This window comes from Salvelinus sp. IW2-2015, linkage group LG4q.1:29, assembly GCF_002910315.2.
Source record: "Salvelinus sp. IW2-2015 linkage group LG4q.1:29, ASM291031v2, whole genome shotgun sequence".
Classification (NCBI taxonomy): domain Eukaryota; kingdom Metazoa; phylum Chordata; class Actinopteri; order Salmoniformes; family Salmonidae; genus Salvelinus; species Salvelinus sp. IW2-2015.
In genome coordinates this window covers 80,010,781-80,026,337 of record NC_036842.1, presented here as the reverse complement: position 1 = coordinate 80,026,337, position 15,557 = coordinate 80,010,781, and the positions used below count along the sequence as shown (strand labels likewise).

The following is a 15,557-nucleotide window of genomic DNA, read 5'->3' as shown; positions in this document are numbered from 1 at the left end:
GAGCAAAGTGTTGCATCTCGCTCATGTCAATATCTCTGGTGCTGTTCGTGGCAATGTCATTTTGCTAGCTTTAAGACCACATAGGACTGGAAAGTAACATGCTATGTGTGTGATAACACACAGTAGAAGGGCTACCTATTAGTCAATACTAACTTGTCTTCGTCATATGAACTTCAAAACCCTTATTGATCCGTGGTTGTTACATAATGACTATATAGAGTTGATGTCAGCATACTGCACTGAACAAATTAGTGGATCATGTCTGTGAGAGAGGTGTCTGCTTACCTGCTGCAGGTGAACCTGCTGTGATCATTGTCACCAACAGCATCAGCCCTAGAACCGCTGCACCGAAGCCTTGAATGGGCAGAACGGTCTTGGAAATCCCCAATGAACCCATAGAGAAGCTTAAACCCTCCATTGCATGGAAGTCATGGCATTTTATCCACTTATGATGCAACCCAGTAGATACCACGAGCTGGAGAATGCAGGTATTGCTTGTGTGATCTCCCTCAATGTACCCCTTCTTCCATATCATATATCGGCTTTCRGTAAGAGGGGTTGATTAAGCTGTGTGCAAACAAAAACAATGATGTCAAAAAATATTCCATGCATTATGAGAGCATCGACAGTTGTCTGTCTGTCTATCAATATGAGCACATAAAGCAAACAATTTGGGAAAAACATGCAGTCAAAAAAAGATGAACACACACAATACAGAAAGACAACACACGTTAGGCTAAAAGCTTTCTGTTTATCTGAAAACCACTCCATTATAAGGACCCTGACATAACAGTGTGCTAGGCTGGATGCCGGCAGGCTAGTTAGGTCAACCCTGGCTGTCCTTTGTTCTCTCCTGGGTTAAGCTTTCATATGAGGACATGTGAGGCACTGGCTTTCTCCAAATCAGTAGAGCATTGAGGGAAACGTGCTACTCATGATGAAGACACCTATCTGCTCTGACATGCCAGTAGGCAAAGGTGATGCAAGCGCAAATCAGGGATTAGCTATTAGCTAAGTGTGGGGGAATTCACAGTAACATAGCAAATGTGAAAATGTGTGTGGGTGTGTCTGAGCGGCAACACTAGTAAATACGAATATTATTCTTATTTACTAGCTAGCGAGCTAGCTATTTATACACCAAAATTACATTAGCTACCTATTAGTAGCGAGCCTACTACTGTACCTAAAGGGGCTCAATGTGTAAAATTATCCTGACACTACTAGCTAGCTAGCCTGCTCTGCTGCCTGGTTGACTGACTCGTCATGAGTTGTCTCCTTGTCCCCCTCCCGACCCGTTTTCTCCATGAATATCATAGTATCTTATAACAAAATAAAACAGGTAATACTTTGTTATTTTCATAAACAAGCTCGAGTCAACATACAACAACAAACAAACCATGGACAAGTTTTAAAACAGGTAACGTTAACTTGCTAGCTATCTTGCGCTCGGAGTTCAGAGATAACGGGAATCTTGTGCCCGTCTATCCTATGCATTTGCTGTGTCCCAATCACATACAATAGTAGAGCACATCATTTTACCAAAACGGAGCTTCACGTTCTCTGTTTCCCTTTGTCTGGACGTTTTCATATCCACAAAAACAATCAAATGAACCGGACTAGCTAAATACCACTTGAAATAGTTTGCTACCTAATATCATTGTCCTTTCCGTTTTCTTTGGGCATCTTTCGCTCTCGTACTGGCCACTCGTCCTGAGGATTGCAATAACTCCTCCCCGAGCCCTGATTAGATATTTATTTTCTAACGTCGTACGATCATTGGCTGCAGTGCAGTCCTTCAAACAGGAGGGTGTTAGGTTGTCCATCTCTGGCCGCGTCTGTGGTTTCACCGCAACACCGTTCGTGCGATGCACCCAATCCCTTGAGCTATTACATGGGCAGACAGACAGACTGAATGGTAATTGATTAACTGTATTATACAGAAAATGTTAAACTTTTATTTTCCTGAAAGCATTGTCAGGGAAGGTATACAATAAACTTTTTTCCCTACTTCAAATATGTGTTAGCAAAAGCAATAGTAAGGCCACTTAGAAACAATAAATAAACGATGTCATCAAATAGACACAAGACTGGTTAACACTTTGATTTAACTATGAAAATTAGGGTAAATAACTGATTTTAGTATCACAGCAAGAAAATATGGTTAATCATCGCCATCTAGTGGCATAAAATGGTCAGTAGAACATTTACATCTAGGATGGATTTGGAACTGTGCTTAGTCTGGCTACTGTACCTCAGTGTTACTAAAGTAATCTCCAGCTAGAGTTATGTATTTTCTAGGCTGGGGTTATAGGGTTTCTAGTGTAAAGTTGATTGCACTCACGGAACTAGTCAAAGCAAAAAATAGAGATCAACAAATTAAATACTTGAGAGAAATTGGTGATTCCTTCATTTAGAATAAATGTATTTGCAGTGTTGCAGTGAAACATCATGCATCAACTAGCTCCTTCAGTGAGGTGTCCTTCAGGTTATATCAGGTGCATCATTATGTCTGTAAAAACCATCAAGCAATTTGCCATGTTGATAACGTGTACACACCACCACCACAAACCCTCCCCAACACAAACACAGCAGTTACAAATAATGACTATTGTATGAGACGGGAGACTGGTGCCGTGACTTAACAGTTTAATGTAAATCCAAGACAAAGTGTGATTACATTTCTACACATATACAATATGCATATGTGAGCATACAAATTCTCATGAATAACTCGATTCACCTCGGAGACCGAAGAAATGATCAAAAGTAACAGTGAATAACAAGCTAGAACATAGTTCACCACAATGCCAGCCCCTTCACCCTACAGTTAGTAAAGAGGGCAATTAAAATCACTATTTTCTTCTATGACCAAGTTGTCGATTAAAATCCTCCTGTAAATGTACAATGCTATCATTTGTTTTTTTGAAGCCTATTTTAAATTCACTCCATTTTTCTACAACGAAAATGATTAAGAGAAGCACACAACATCTTAATGGTAACACAAGCGCTTAGTAGCCAAGTACTCAACTCTTTAGGAGTTMAATTAATCATTCTTCTTATTCTCAATATTATATTTCTTTAAACATTCTATAAAGCCAGTAAAATATCCATTCTCACAACATACTCAATAATATTAGTTTAAGGAATATGGTACATAGAAAGCTATATCAACAGATATTAAGGAGACAACAAACACACTTCTTAAAAATAAAAATGTAAATGAGAGAGACAATTAACAAAAAAGTATACTAGGAAATACTGCAGCACATAATAGCCTGAACAACAATGAGATTTCAACACCATTGAAAAACCATACAGCAATGGACACACAACAAGGACAGGGTTTGATGCTTTCTTAGGTTTTGATACTTTGTACAAAAATATCATTTTTTTACCCATTTCTTTGTGAATGCAGTTGTTCAAGTACAAAACCAAAATCAGGATCAATATTACTGCAAAATGACTACAGTACAGTATGACAGTTACAGCAGTTTACTGTTATATCTCATCCCTTGTCCCTCTGTCATCTATGGAGAAGCAAGGTTTATATTGGGATTTATCAATGGGAATTCATTAGGCAATAACCCATCCGCTCAAGGACATTAGTACAATGCTCATTTGCGGTTTGAGCTGGCAAGAAATAGCTAAACAATACATTTTCTAAACCAAATTGTTTCAAAATGTGTGCATAATCGGAAAATGAGCCTTCTAACATGTCTTTAGCAAGAGGGGAGAAAATATGACATGTTGGTTCTTAAGTACATGTTTAAAAAAACTGGCCAAATGACAACACTTGACCTATTCCATTAAAGGGGGCATCAAACGGTTAAAGGGGGTGAAAAAGGGGGTGATTCCCTTGACAAACATACAAACACAGACACATCAATACTCATACAGAAGGGCTTTAAAAATGTGTTATTACTGAGTTTACAGAGTTTCAGTGATGCATATAAAATAAATAATTGTAAAACAAGTACTTTTCCTACCTCCCTGCTTCTTTGGGAGAGTGTACTTTGCAAAGCTCTCACGAAGGGGAGGAGAGGTTGTGTGATTATTCTATTCTGGTAAGGTGTTAAAATGATTTAAGTCACTTCAGAGGGGTTTGACCTGAGAAGACTAACTGGCAATGTATTCCATGCCTTCAGAAATGTTTCACAATATTTCATACAAGGATCCAGAAAGAGTACTCGCAATCACACTCTGGGAAAAGTTGGAAGCTGAACACTTCTTGTGTAGCGCAAGTATTTCAAGAACAACAAAGTTGTAAAAATACCAGGCTTCACCAAAAGACCGCRTTACACAGCTCTCTTTAATTGAAACCACACCTTAAAGCTCTGAGGGTATAGCTTAGTTATTTGGAAGGCATTATTCTAACATTGAAATGGCTACTGTAGCAGGGGAGAGATGATGTTCAAAGTAAACAAACTTCATTAGCACAAGAATACCACATTTTGGTAATTGTAAGGATCTACGTTGATGCTCACACTCTGAATCATATTTTCCATGAAACACATAACACGTTAAACAAAGTGGTACGACACTAAAATATTTTACACATTAAAATGTTATTTCATTCAAAATATAGCAAGTCCATTGAAACAAAATTGAGTGTAGGGTTAAAAGGGCTTCTCGTATATTGCTAAATATAGATTATACTGGAAAATGTTTTAATGGAATCAAATAAATAATATTTGAAAACCCCATATTGGAAGAAACATTTTTCATTTTTCTATGAATTTATGTTGAGTCAAGTTGTTTTAGCTGGAATCAGACTTATTGCATCTTGCATGGCAACAATTTCTTTTGTAATAATAATATATGCCATTTAGCAGACACTTGTATCCAAAGCGACTTCCAGTCATACATTTTTACGTATGCGTGGACCCGGGAATCTAACCCACAACCCTGGCGGTGCAAGCGCCAATGTAGAAATCAAATCTTTACTTAAATGAATGATCACTCAAGCAGAAATATCTAAAGCATTTCAGATGAAGCAGGTTACATATTACATTCATTGTGTGCTAGTGACCATTATTTTAAAGGTATTTTTAGTTTTCTTTATTTCACTCTATAGGTCATTCCATGGCGCACTAACGTATAACATGTTTTTGTTTTTTACAAATGAATCTGCTTACAACATTAATAAAGCTCAAATATAACTTTGACAACGTAAAAAACACTTACATGTAAAACAATTCAGAGAGAAGTTTGAGATTCAACATTGGAACATTTAGGGGGTAACGAACATTAGGGGGTAATGGAACATTTAGGGGGTAACGAGTGACAGATCTAAAACATATTTTTTTCAAATCATAGATGTTTGAGAATGGTGGACTGCAATTGGCAGTCAAATAGCTTAAGATATTATGGCAACTTGAATCATTCATATATGAGTGTGTTGTGCCCATACTGCCGTTCTACTGTACTATCTGTACACCTCACACACTAACATCTGCTTAAAACCCATCAATAGCCCTCAAAGCACACTCAACGTGCTGTAAAGGTACTTGTTTAGACCAGAAGTTATTGCCAGACCACATGGGGATTGTTTGTGTTTGTACTGTACATCATCAACATGTTGAATTTCTTTGGTGGGAAGAAAGAAAGGTCCCAAAATGACATGTCATCAGATCAGAGAGCTATGGAGACTGTAGGGTGTGCACTATGGATGCCAGATTCTCCCTATGGTGGAAYGTTTCAGTAGTCTGCCTCTTTATGGAGGGGCCAACCACTTATGTGGAAAAGCATCTCCCTTATCTGTGTTCTTAGGCCCACAGGCCTCATGGAAATCAACAAAAAAGTACCAACAAAGATACACCACAGAACAGAAAGAAAATGATGTAACCAGCAACCTATACATGCTACGCATCACATCTTTGACTGCCTGGAACCCAAGGCTTGCATGGTGGAGCCAGTTTGAGAGAGTGTGGTGGCCTATTGGTGAAGTACCAAAATGTTGTTGTTTAAGGTTTAGTTTAGTGAGCAAACCTTGATCTGACACACTCAAGTCTAAGCTACCTACCCATAAGGGCCCAAATAGATTATTGTCAACTTTATAACTTTATTATTGTCAACAGTGCCTGATCACTTTACACAGGTATACACCCCTCCTTATGAATACATAACATCACTGTACACAGGTATACACCCCTCCTTATGAATACATAACATCACTGTACACAGGTATACACCCCTCCTTATGAATACATAACATCACTGTACAGCAACTCCCAGTTACAAATCAACATAGAAATGAGCCTAATAACAAATCACTGATAAAAACATCCACGAGAATTATTGCAACAATCTGTAAAATAACACAATACAGTTTATACTGTACCTACAGCCATTTAAAAAGTTCAATAATAACGTAGAAATAAAATAATCACTTAAAATGCAAGTACTATGGCATGACATGAAGGGATAAGGGGGAAGGCTCTCACTAAAACCACAAGTATTTCTGATGTGCCTACTTCATGAGGACACTACAACAAACATAGTAATCATATATCATTGGCTACGAGAAATACAACTGATATTAAATTAAGCAGCAAACACATAGAAGCAACAGCCCAATCAGTTCTCTTACTATCATGTATCCTTTTCTGGTGGTATGCTATCTGTGAACACATGATTCCGAAGACAAAATGGATACAGTGTCAACAAATGAAGACCATTTGATAGTAAGCCCTTCCAGGTGTACGCAGTAGCATTTCTGTTCCGTTCATGTCTCTCTCTATGCGGAGAGGTGCTACACAACCATCAGGGCAGTAATGACTAAATAACTTCCATTTATCTTTACAAAACCACTACAACAACACAACAACTTGTATCAGAGTTAGGTGTGCATTCATGCAGTGCTCCTGTAACTCCTGCCCACCGTCACTGTTACTACCAACCTGCTCCATGCCAACATTCTATTCTTTTAGTCCCATTTACATGAGGAATGCCACACTACCACTCTGCCATCCTCAGTTCCTACCCAGACCAACCAAATGCTTTCTACTAGTCACTCACTCACTCACTCAGTCACTCACTCACTCAGTCACTCACTCACTCAGTCACTCACTCAGTCAACTGCACTCACTCACTCACTCACTCACTTCACTCACTCCCTCACTCACTCACTCACACCCCCTTACTCACTCACTCACTCACTCACCCCCTTTACTGCACTCACTCACTCACTCACTCACTCACTCACTCCTGCCAGACCTGGGTTTAAATACTATTTAAAATCATTTCAAATACTTTAGCTGCACTTGATTGAGTTTGCCTGGCGCAATGCAATGGTTGAAAAACTGCAAACGCCGCCCATCTGGCACTGCAGGCATTCTAAAGCAAACGTTAGAATTATTTAAAAGATTTCAAATAGTATTTGAACCCAGGTCTTACTCCTACCCAGCAACCCCTCTCAACAGTCCTCAATACTCTGCTTCCCTACTGCAAACAACCAGGCTCTCTCTCGGTGGCCTTCTGAGGATTGCCGCCATAGCAACCACCACTTCCCATCAGGCCTTTCTACTGGTTTAGCTGTTAACCTCAGATTCCTATTTTTTCTCGAACTCTGGACTATTGATGTGTCAAATGAACTCATCACATAAATGTTTTTGACAGTCACTTTCTTGTATTTTTGCTTTTTCCATTACCCCTAATTGGATCCTTGTGCTGATACTTCTCTGTTCTATTATTCCTGGGCACCGACTCCCTTGTGTGATAATAAAAAACAAAGTAACACATCTCAAACTAAAGCCATTGTATGTATGTGCGCCACGGTGACTTACAGTTATACTGTACACAAATAAAAATGTATATCCAGCACACAATGTAAAGAGGATTGATCTAACGACTTTGGTTCAGTACCCCAGGCAAGTTAAACTCATGTACACTTTACAAAAAAGCCAAAGGTCAGTTAAATATGAACTCTAACCTCTTATGGCTGTAGTATACTGTCATAAGGATAGGACACAGAGCTAGGGGCTAAGCCTACACCTGGAAGAGAAATCAAATCTGCCCTGACAATAAGACGTCAAAGAAAGGAACCAGTTCCAGCTAGTCTGTTGGTTCTCAAGGTTCCAGCGAAGTAAACTGTGTCGTTATATCTGTAAGGCACTACGAGGGAACAATGGTCAAACCTAAGACTACGGAGGATTCCAAGTATTATAGCACAAAGGTGCAAGAGGTGGACTACACACACATGGCTGACAGTAGCACACGCACACACAGACAATCACATTGTACATGCCTATGTTATTATAACCACTTTGTGCAATCACAATGAAAAAAGAGGAACAAATAAATTCTATTGGTATCAGAAAAAGTTATTCATAAAATAATCTGGGTGCAGACTGCTACATTCTAAAAACAGGGCCCAGCTACAACTCCTTTAGCTAAAACATAAGTCTTCTCAAAAAGGTGAGAACTAAAAAACAAAGGGAAAACACCTATTTTTTTGTCTTTTGTTGATTATATTTCCAGAAGACTCCTGACTCCTGGAGAAGGAGGGGTGTGGGATGCAGAGGGATGCTTCGTTCTCTCTCCCCCACACATTGAATGATTTGGAAATGTTTAAGACAGTTCAAGGCCATCATTATTTGTTGTATTCTTTGAAGAGCAGCAGGTTTCCGTATTTCACCTTCATTCCCAAATCCTCACGGGAATTCTCATGGGAATTCTTATGATGGGAATTCCAACATCCAGAGAGGGACCCCTTGTTAAAACAGTCCCTTTCCAATTCAAGACGGGAAAACAAAAACAAACAAAAAGCTGTTTTAGGAGAACAAAAAGCCTCCACCTCTCCCAAAGGCCCGTTATGAAGACCTTGCGTTAAAATAATGAGAAATTACTCTCATTTGAAAGTAGAAATAAAACCAAGAGAGAAAACAAAGCAAAACTGGCCCTTTTGGAGAATTTTTTGGGAAAAGAAAAGTAATAATAGAAATTTCATTTTACCTTTTTCCTCTCTGTCATTATGTCTTCAAGTAAACGTGACAGTTTTATAAAGATTGCATGTCTCTCTCTCTCTATCTCTCTGTCTGTGGAGTGGGGATGGGGAGGGAGGACATGGAGTGAGCAGCAGCAGCATTGCTGGGGTCTGGATCTGGGGGTCTGGGTCTCCAGTGTGTTGGCTTGGCTCTAGAGGTAAGGGTACTGGTTCACCTTGGTGGGGCTCAGTGGGTATCCAGTGTAGACAGTGGAGGCAGGCGAGGCGCTGATGTACGTCTGGTGAGCAAACTGAGCCTGGTACTGGCTGTGGTGCAGGGTGGGTGAGGGCAGCACGTGGTGCCCCATGCTGACGGGTACCTGGTGAACAATGGCCGGTGTGTGGTATGTGGTGTGCTGGACCGTGTGGCGGGCAGAGCCCGGGGTTGCCACCAGGTGGGCCACAGTGCCCGTGGAGCCCAGGGCTGCTGGCGTGGCAGTGTAGGTGTAGAGGTGGGGCTGGCCGGGCAGGTGGGTGGCAGCCAGGTGGGTGGCAGACAGGTGGGTGTGCACGTTGGCAGTGTGAGAGGGGCTGTTGTGGTGCTGGAAGGAGTAGGGGGCCTGGGCTGCGATGGTTGGGGTGATGTAAGCCTGCTGGCGCCGGTGGCCTCCGTTCCGCTCAGTTACCATGTGATGCTGGGCCTGGATAGGAGCGAGAAGAGATACGAGGATGGAGTCAGTGCAATCCAAATGACAATCTCACTTTCCACACAGTTAATCTATGCTGCAATAGTCTATGTGCTGGGGGGCTAGGGTCAGTCTGTTATATCTGGTGAAATTCTCCTGTCTTATTTGGTGTCCTGTGTGAATTTAAGTATGCTCCCTCTAATTCTCTCTCTCTCCCTCCCATCCTGGAGGACCTGATCCCTAAGACCATGCCTCAGGACTACCTGGCCTGATTACTCCTGGCTGTCCCCAGTCCACCTAGTCATTCCGCTGCTCCAGTTTCAACTGTTCTGCCGGTGGCTATGGAACCCTGACGTGTTCAGCGGACGTGCTACCTTGTCCCGGACCTGCTGTTTTTGACTCTCTCTACCGCACTTAATGTCTCGATCTCTGAATGCTCGGCTATGGAAAGCCAACTGACATTTACTCCTGATGTACTGACCTGTTGCACCCTCAACAAACACTGCCATTATTATTTGACCTGCTGGTCATGTATGAACCTTTGAACATCTTGAAGAACAATCTGACCTTAATGGTCATTTACTCTTATAATCTCCACATGGCACAGCCAGAAGAGGACTGGCCACCCGTCAGAGCCTGGTTCCTCTCTAGGTTTCTTCCTAGGTTCCTGCCTTTCTAGTGAGTTTTTCCTAGCCATTGTGCTTCTACATCTGAATAGATTGCTGTTTGGGGTTTTAGGCTGGGTTTCTGTGTAACACTTTGTGACATCTGCTGATGTAAAAAGGGCTTTATAAATACATGTGATTGATTGATAATGATATAAATAATTTAGATGAGTCCTTACTTGGCTCTCTCTCCATACCTGGCTGAGATTGAGAGGCTGCTGCTGCTGGAAGGGGTTTGGCCCTGAGCGCTGCTGTCGGTAAGCCACGCCCCCCGACAGGTGGTTGTTGCCAGACACCATGCCCACGCCGTTGGAGGTTTTGAACTTGTATGCCGAATTCTGATGATTCATTGCATCTGCAGAGTAAAGGGAACAAGGTCAAAAGGTCAATCCAGGTCAAGAAAAGAACATATGAGTACAGTATAAACACACACAAAAAAAAATTGGAACCGAGGTAGCAACAGTAACCAATGGGGCAGAGCTTAGCGAAGGTTCATTTGTAGTACCAACAACGATAATAATGGATACATTAGTAAAAAAATTCAAACAACAATAATAGTATTTCCTATACTCTAGAAGAAAGACTATCAACCATCCCTCCCTGTCTGTGTGGATGTGTGGGTCTCTGTAGGTACCTGTGTAGATATCTGTGTAGGTACCTGTGTAGATATCTGTGTAGGTACCTGGCATCAGGCGCTCACACTCGCTCAGCACCTCGCTGGACTGGCTCTTCAGAGGGGGGATGATGATGGAGCGAAGGTTGTTTCCGTTGCTGTAGTTGTCCAGCAGGGTGGTCTTGGAGTCATGGTAGCCGTTGTTGTTGGGCTGCCTGGACTCTACTGCATAGGGACTGTTGTTACTGGATGAGTCAGAGTCGGGGGAGTCGTGTACTGTGACACAGCTGATGACGTTCTTCCTCTGCTTGAATGAGCTGCAAGGAGGAGGATCACTTTTTAGTAATGGTACATATAGTAATGGTCAGCCTACTAACCTTCTGACCAATGTTGGTGTCGATTCCATAATAAATAGTGAATTCAGATCAATCCACAAAAAAATGCCCTTATGCCAATCATGTCCACTCCTTTTACTGAATTGGCTGGAACTGAAATGAAACCCAGCTCTTTCAGTAATGAAACTAAACATGCACTAAACATGGCCTCCTGTCATGTATTTAACCCTGGCTCCCAGATCCCTGCCTGCGTTTCATGTCTGGCCCAAAATGGCTGACCTGTACCTAGTATGGTTGGTGTTGCTATTCTTGTGATCATCCTCCTCGTCCGTGTCACTGCTGATGGTGATGATGCTGACGGCAGGGCTGGGCGTATCAGGGATGATGATGGTCTGACGCTGCCCGTTGTGGTGCTGATGGTGGTCCCTGGTGGTGCTGGAGGCTTGCTCTGCCTCGCCCCGTCCCCACCCTCCACAGCCCAGGGGAGGTCCGCAGCTGGAGCCGGAGGAAGGGCCGTTGTTCTGAAGCACAGCACAACGTGGAGGGGTGTTCTCCTTCAGCCGCTTGGAGTGCTGTGGTGATTGTACCGCCTGGGAGGAGGACACCTCGTACGCAGACACGTTCCTGACGGAAGAGAGATGAGAGGGGGATGAGGTGGCACATACTACTACAACCTAATACTAGGTGGCACCTACTACTACAACCTAATACTAGGTGGCACCTACTACTACAACCTAATACTAGGTGGTACCTACCACTACAACCTAATACTAGGTGGCACCTACTACTACAACCTAATACTAAGGTGGCACCTACTACTACAACTAATACATAGGTGCACCTACTAGTACAACCTAATACTAGGTGGCACGTACTAGTACAACCTAATACTAGGTGGCACCTACTACTACAACCTAATACTAGGTGGCACCTACCACTACAACCTAATACTAGGTGGTACCTACCACTACAACCCAATACTGGTGCACCTACTACACAACTAATACTAGGTGGCACCTACCACTACAACCTAATACTAGGTGGCACCTACTACTACAACCTAATACTAGGTGGCACCTACTACTACAACCTAATACTAGGTGGCACTACTACTACAACCTAATACTAGGTGGCACCTACTACTACAACCTAATACTAGGTGGCACCTACCACTACAACCTAATACTAGGTGGCACCTACTACTACAACCTAATACTAGGTGGCACCTACTACTACAACCTAATACTAGGTGGCACCTACTACTACAACCTAATACTAGGTGCACCTACAACTACCCCTAATATACGGTGGCACCTACCACTACAACCTAATACTAGGTGGCCACTACTACTACACCTAATACTAGTGGCACCTACTAGTACAACCTAATACTAGGTGGCACGTACTAGTACAACCTAATCTGGTGGCACCTACCACTACAACCTAATACTAGGTGGCACCTACCCTACAACCTAATACTAGGTGGCACCTACCACTACAACCTAATACTAGGTGGCACCTACTAGTACAACCTAATACTAGGTGGCACCTACCACTACAACCTAATACTAGGTGGCACCTACTAGTACATACAGAGTAACAATACCGAAGACAGACACTGCCCAGGTAACAGCAGACAGAATATTCGATTTTTTTTTTGTTTCACTTTCAACTTGGAGCTGGCTATTGTGTTCTGATTGGTTGAAGGTTGAAAGCCTCCAGCGCCGGTTGACAAAGAATTTTCATAGTAATCAGGAAAGACAGGGGACTGTAGGTGATGTTCAAATCCAAAGAGATCCTAGTTGATCCTAGTTGTGTAGGAGATCCTAGTTGTGTAGGAGATCCTAGTTGTTTAGGATGTCCTAGTTGTTTAGGAGGTCCTAGTTGTGTAGGAGGTCCTAGTTGTTTAGGAGGTCTAGTTGTTTAGGAGGTCCTAGTTGTTTAGGAGGTCCTAGTTGCTTAGGAGATCCTAGTTGTGTAGGAGGTCCTGGTTGTTTAGGAGGTCCTGGTTGTTTAGGAGGTCCTAGTTGTGTAGGAGGTTCTGGTTGCTAAGGAGGTCCTAGTTGCTTAGGAGGTCCTAGTTGTTTAGGAGGTCCTAGTTGTTTAAGAGGTCCTAGTTGTGTGCGAGATCTAGTTGTTTAGGAGGTCCTAGTTGTGTAGGAGGTCTTAGCGGTGTAGGTGGTCCTGGTTGTGTAGGAGGTCTTAGTTGTTTAGGAGGTCCTGGTTGTTTAGGAGGTCTGGTTGTTTAGGAGGTCCTGTTGTTTAGGAGTCCTAGTTGTTTAAGAGGTCCTGGTTTGTTAGGAGGTCCTAGTTGTGTAGGAGGTCCTGGTTGCTTAGGAGGTCCTAGTTTGTTAGGAGGTCCTAGTTGTGTAGGAGGTCCTAGTTGTTTAGGAGGCCATAGTTGTAGGTCTAGTTGTGTAGGAGTCCTAGTTGTGGTAGGAGGTCCTAGTTGTGTAGGAGGTCCTAGTTGTGTAGGAGTCTTAGTTGTTTAGGAGGTCTTAGTTGTTTAGGAGGTCGTAGTTGTGTGAGGAGTCCTAGTTGTGTAGGAGGTCCTAGTTGTTTAGGAGGGTCCTAGTTGCTTAGGAGGTCCTAGTTGTGTGTGAGATCCTAGTTGTTTAAGAGGTCCTAGTTGTGTGCGAGATCCTACGTTGTTTAGGAGGTCCTGGTTGTTTAGGAGGTCCTAGTTGTGTAGGAGGTTCTGGTTGCTTAGGAGGTCCTAGTTGCTTAGGAGGTCCTAGTTGTTTAGGAGGTCCTAGTTGTTTAAGAGGTCCTAGTTGTGTGCGAGATCCTAGTTGTTTAGGAGGTCCTAGTTGTGTAGGAGGTCCTAGTTGTGTGTGCGAGATCCTAGTTGTTTAGGAGGTCCTGGTTGTTTAGGAGGTCCTAGTTGTGTGCGAGATCCTAGTTGTTTAGGAGGTCCTAGTTGTGTAGGAGGTCTTAGTGGTGTAGGTGGTCCTGGTTGTGTAGGAGGTCTAGTTGTTTAGGAGGTCCTGTTGTTTTGGAGGTCCTGGTTGCTTAGGAGGTCTAGTTGTTTAGGAGGTCCTAGTTGTGTAGGAGGTCCTAGTTGTTTAGGAGGTCCTAGTTGTGTAGGAGGTCCTAGTTTGTGTGGAGGTCCTAGTTGTGTAGGAGGTCTAGTTGTGTGTGGAGTCCTGGTTGTTTAGGAGGTCCTGGTTGTTTAGGAGTCCTAGTTTGTTGAGGAGGTCCTAGTTGTGTAGGAGGTCCTAGTTGTGTAGGAGGTCCTAGTTGTGCTTACCTGGCAGTCATCTGATGCTGCTTGTTCTTTTTGGGAAGAGGAGTTGTTGTTATTGGTTGACGGTTGCCTCATCACATGGGCCACGCCCACATTGAGAGGCTGGTTGTGGTTGGATGGGAGGTGACGTGGCCAGCCAGCAGCGCCGGCTGTTGCATGATGGGATTGTAATGGCCGCCGTGTGGGTGAGAATTCCTGGAACACAACAGAATGTCCCATCACTACATGAACCTGTGAAATATCTGGAGAAACACCGTCATTGTGACCTTGCCCCATTTTCATGTCTAACTACATATCTATAACTGCACATGACTACATACTGCTTCCACTATGGGACTAGAGTTGGGTGGGTGGCAGCAGTCACCGCGTGAGACAGAGGGGAGAAAAGAGAGCGAGAGGAAATAAGAGAGCGGGAGCGAGGGCAGCTGACACTAGCAGCTGTAGAGGGATGTTCTGCAGGGAAGTGCGACACTTTCCCAATCATCTTTGTGGGGATGAGAGAGAGAGAAAGAGAAAGAACACCTGTCCTTAGACGGACACTGCTAATTAACCTGCATGCAGACACACACACTCATATACCTGCATCCAGCTTACCTTCCTACAGGCCCATCCATCTAACATATCATCATTGTGACACGCCGTGCCTGGGATGATGTCCTTACATACATCTCATCCTCTAAAGTAAATGTGCTTCTTATAAAAAACCCACTGTTCACTTCTAGACTGTGATTCATGGCAGCACTCTGAGTGCCTGTCACAAGGCAATGCTCTTCTGTCAATCAGGACACTGCTGTGCTGATCCTTTCTGAACGTTGTATACATCCAACCTCGCATTTTAACCAGGCTTTATACACAATTGGACAATGAAACTAGCCTGGAATGTTAAGTGATACATTCTGTTAATCATGGTGAAACAGAGCATATCAAATTGGTTTGCAGGATACAATGAAACTGATGCACCTTTTTCATTGGCTTCACATATAGATAGATATTCCAGGCTATACTGTACAAGTTGGTACGTTTGACCAAGTCTAATATTTAATGTCTTCTCTGATCCATAGGATTTGATTTGTTTTGGTAGTGCTTAT

General features: G+C 42.8%; 2 protein-coding genes across 12 annotated transcripts in view; both read right to left on the bottom strand.

Moving 5' to 3' along the window:
* The window catches only part of LOC111962600 (UPF0606 protein KIAA1549-like), a 97,772-nt gene extending 96,038 nt beyond the window's left edge, over positions 1-1,734 (bottom strand). For 2 of the 3 annotated variants that reach the window (XM_023985783.2, XM_023985785.2), the window contains exons 1-2: positions 1,540-1,705; positions 286-567 (exon numbers count right to left, since the gene is read on the bottom strand). In XM_023985783.2, the coding sequence (XP_023841551.1) occupies positions 286-535 (250 nt within the window). In that variant the 5' untranslated portion in view covers positions 536-567; positions 1,540-1,705. Of the gene's footprint in view, positions 1-285; positions 568-1,539 lie in introns of all 3 variants that reach the window. The other variant, XM_023985784.2, reaches the window with a different exon arrangement.
* Positions 1,735-7,137: 5,403 nt separating this feature from the next.
* Positions 7,138-15,557, bottom strand: part of LOC111962599 (homeodomain-interacting protein kinase 2) — a 158,933-nt gene continuing 150,513 nt past the window's right edge. For 4 of the 9 annotated variants that reach the window (XM_070443145.1, XM_070443151.1, XM_070443146.1 and 1 more), the window contains 4 exons: positions 11,508-11,846; positions 10,909-11,204; positions 10,454-10,629; positions 7,138-9,624 (listed from right to left, as the gene is read on the bottom strand). In XM_070443145.1, coding sequence (XP_070299246.1) covers positions 9,136-9,624; positions 10,454-10,629; positions 10,909-11,204; positions 11,508-11,846 — 1,300 coding nt within the window. In that variant the 3' untranslated portion in view covers positions 7,138-9,135. The remainder of the gene's footprint in view (positions 9,625-10,453; positions 10,630-10,908; positions 11,205-11,507; positions 11,847-15,557) is intronic. The other 5 variants (XM_070443150.1, XM_023985781.2, XM_070443147.1 and 2 more) reach the window with 4 other exon arrangements.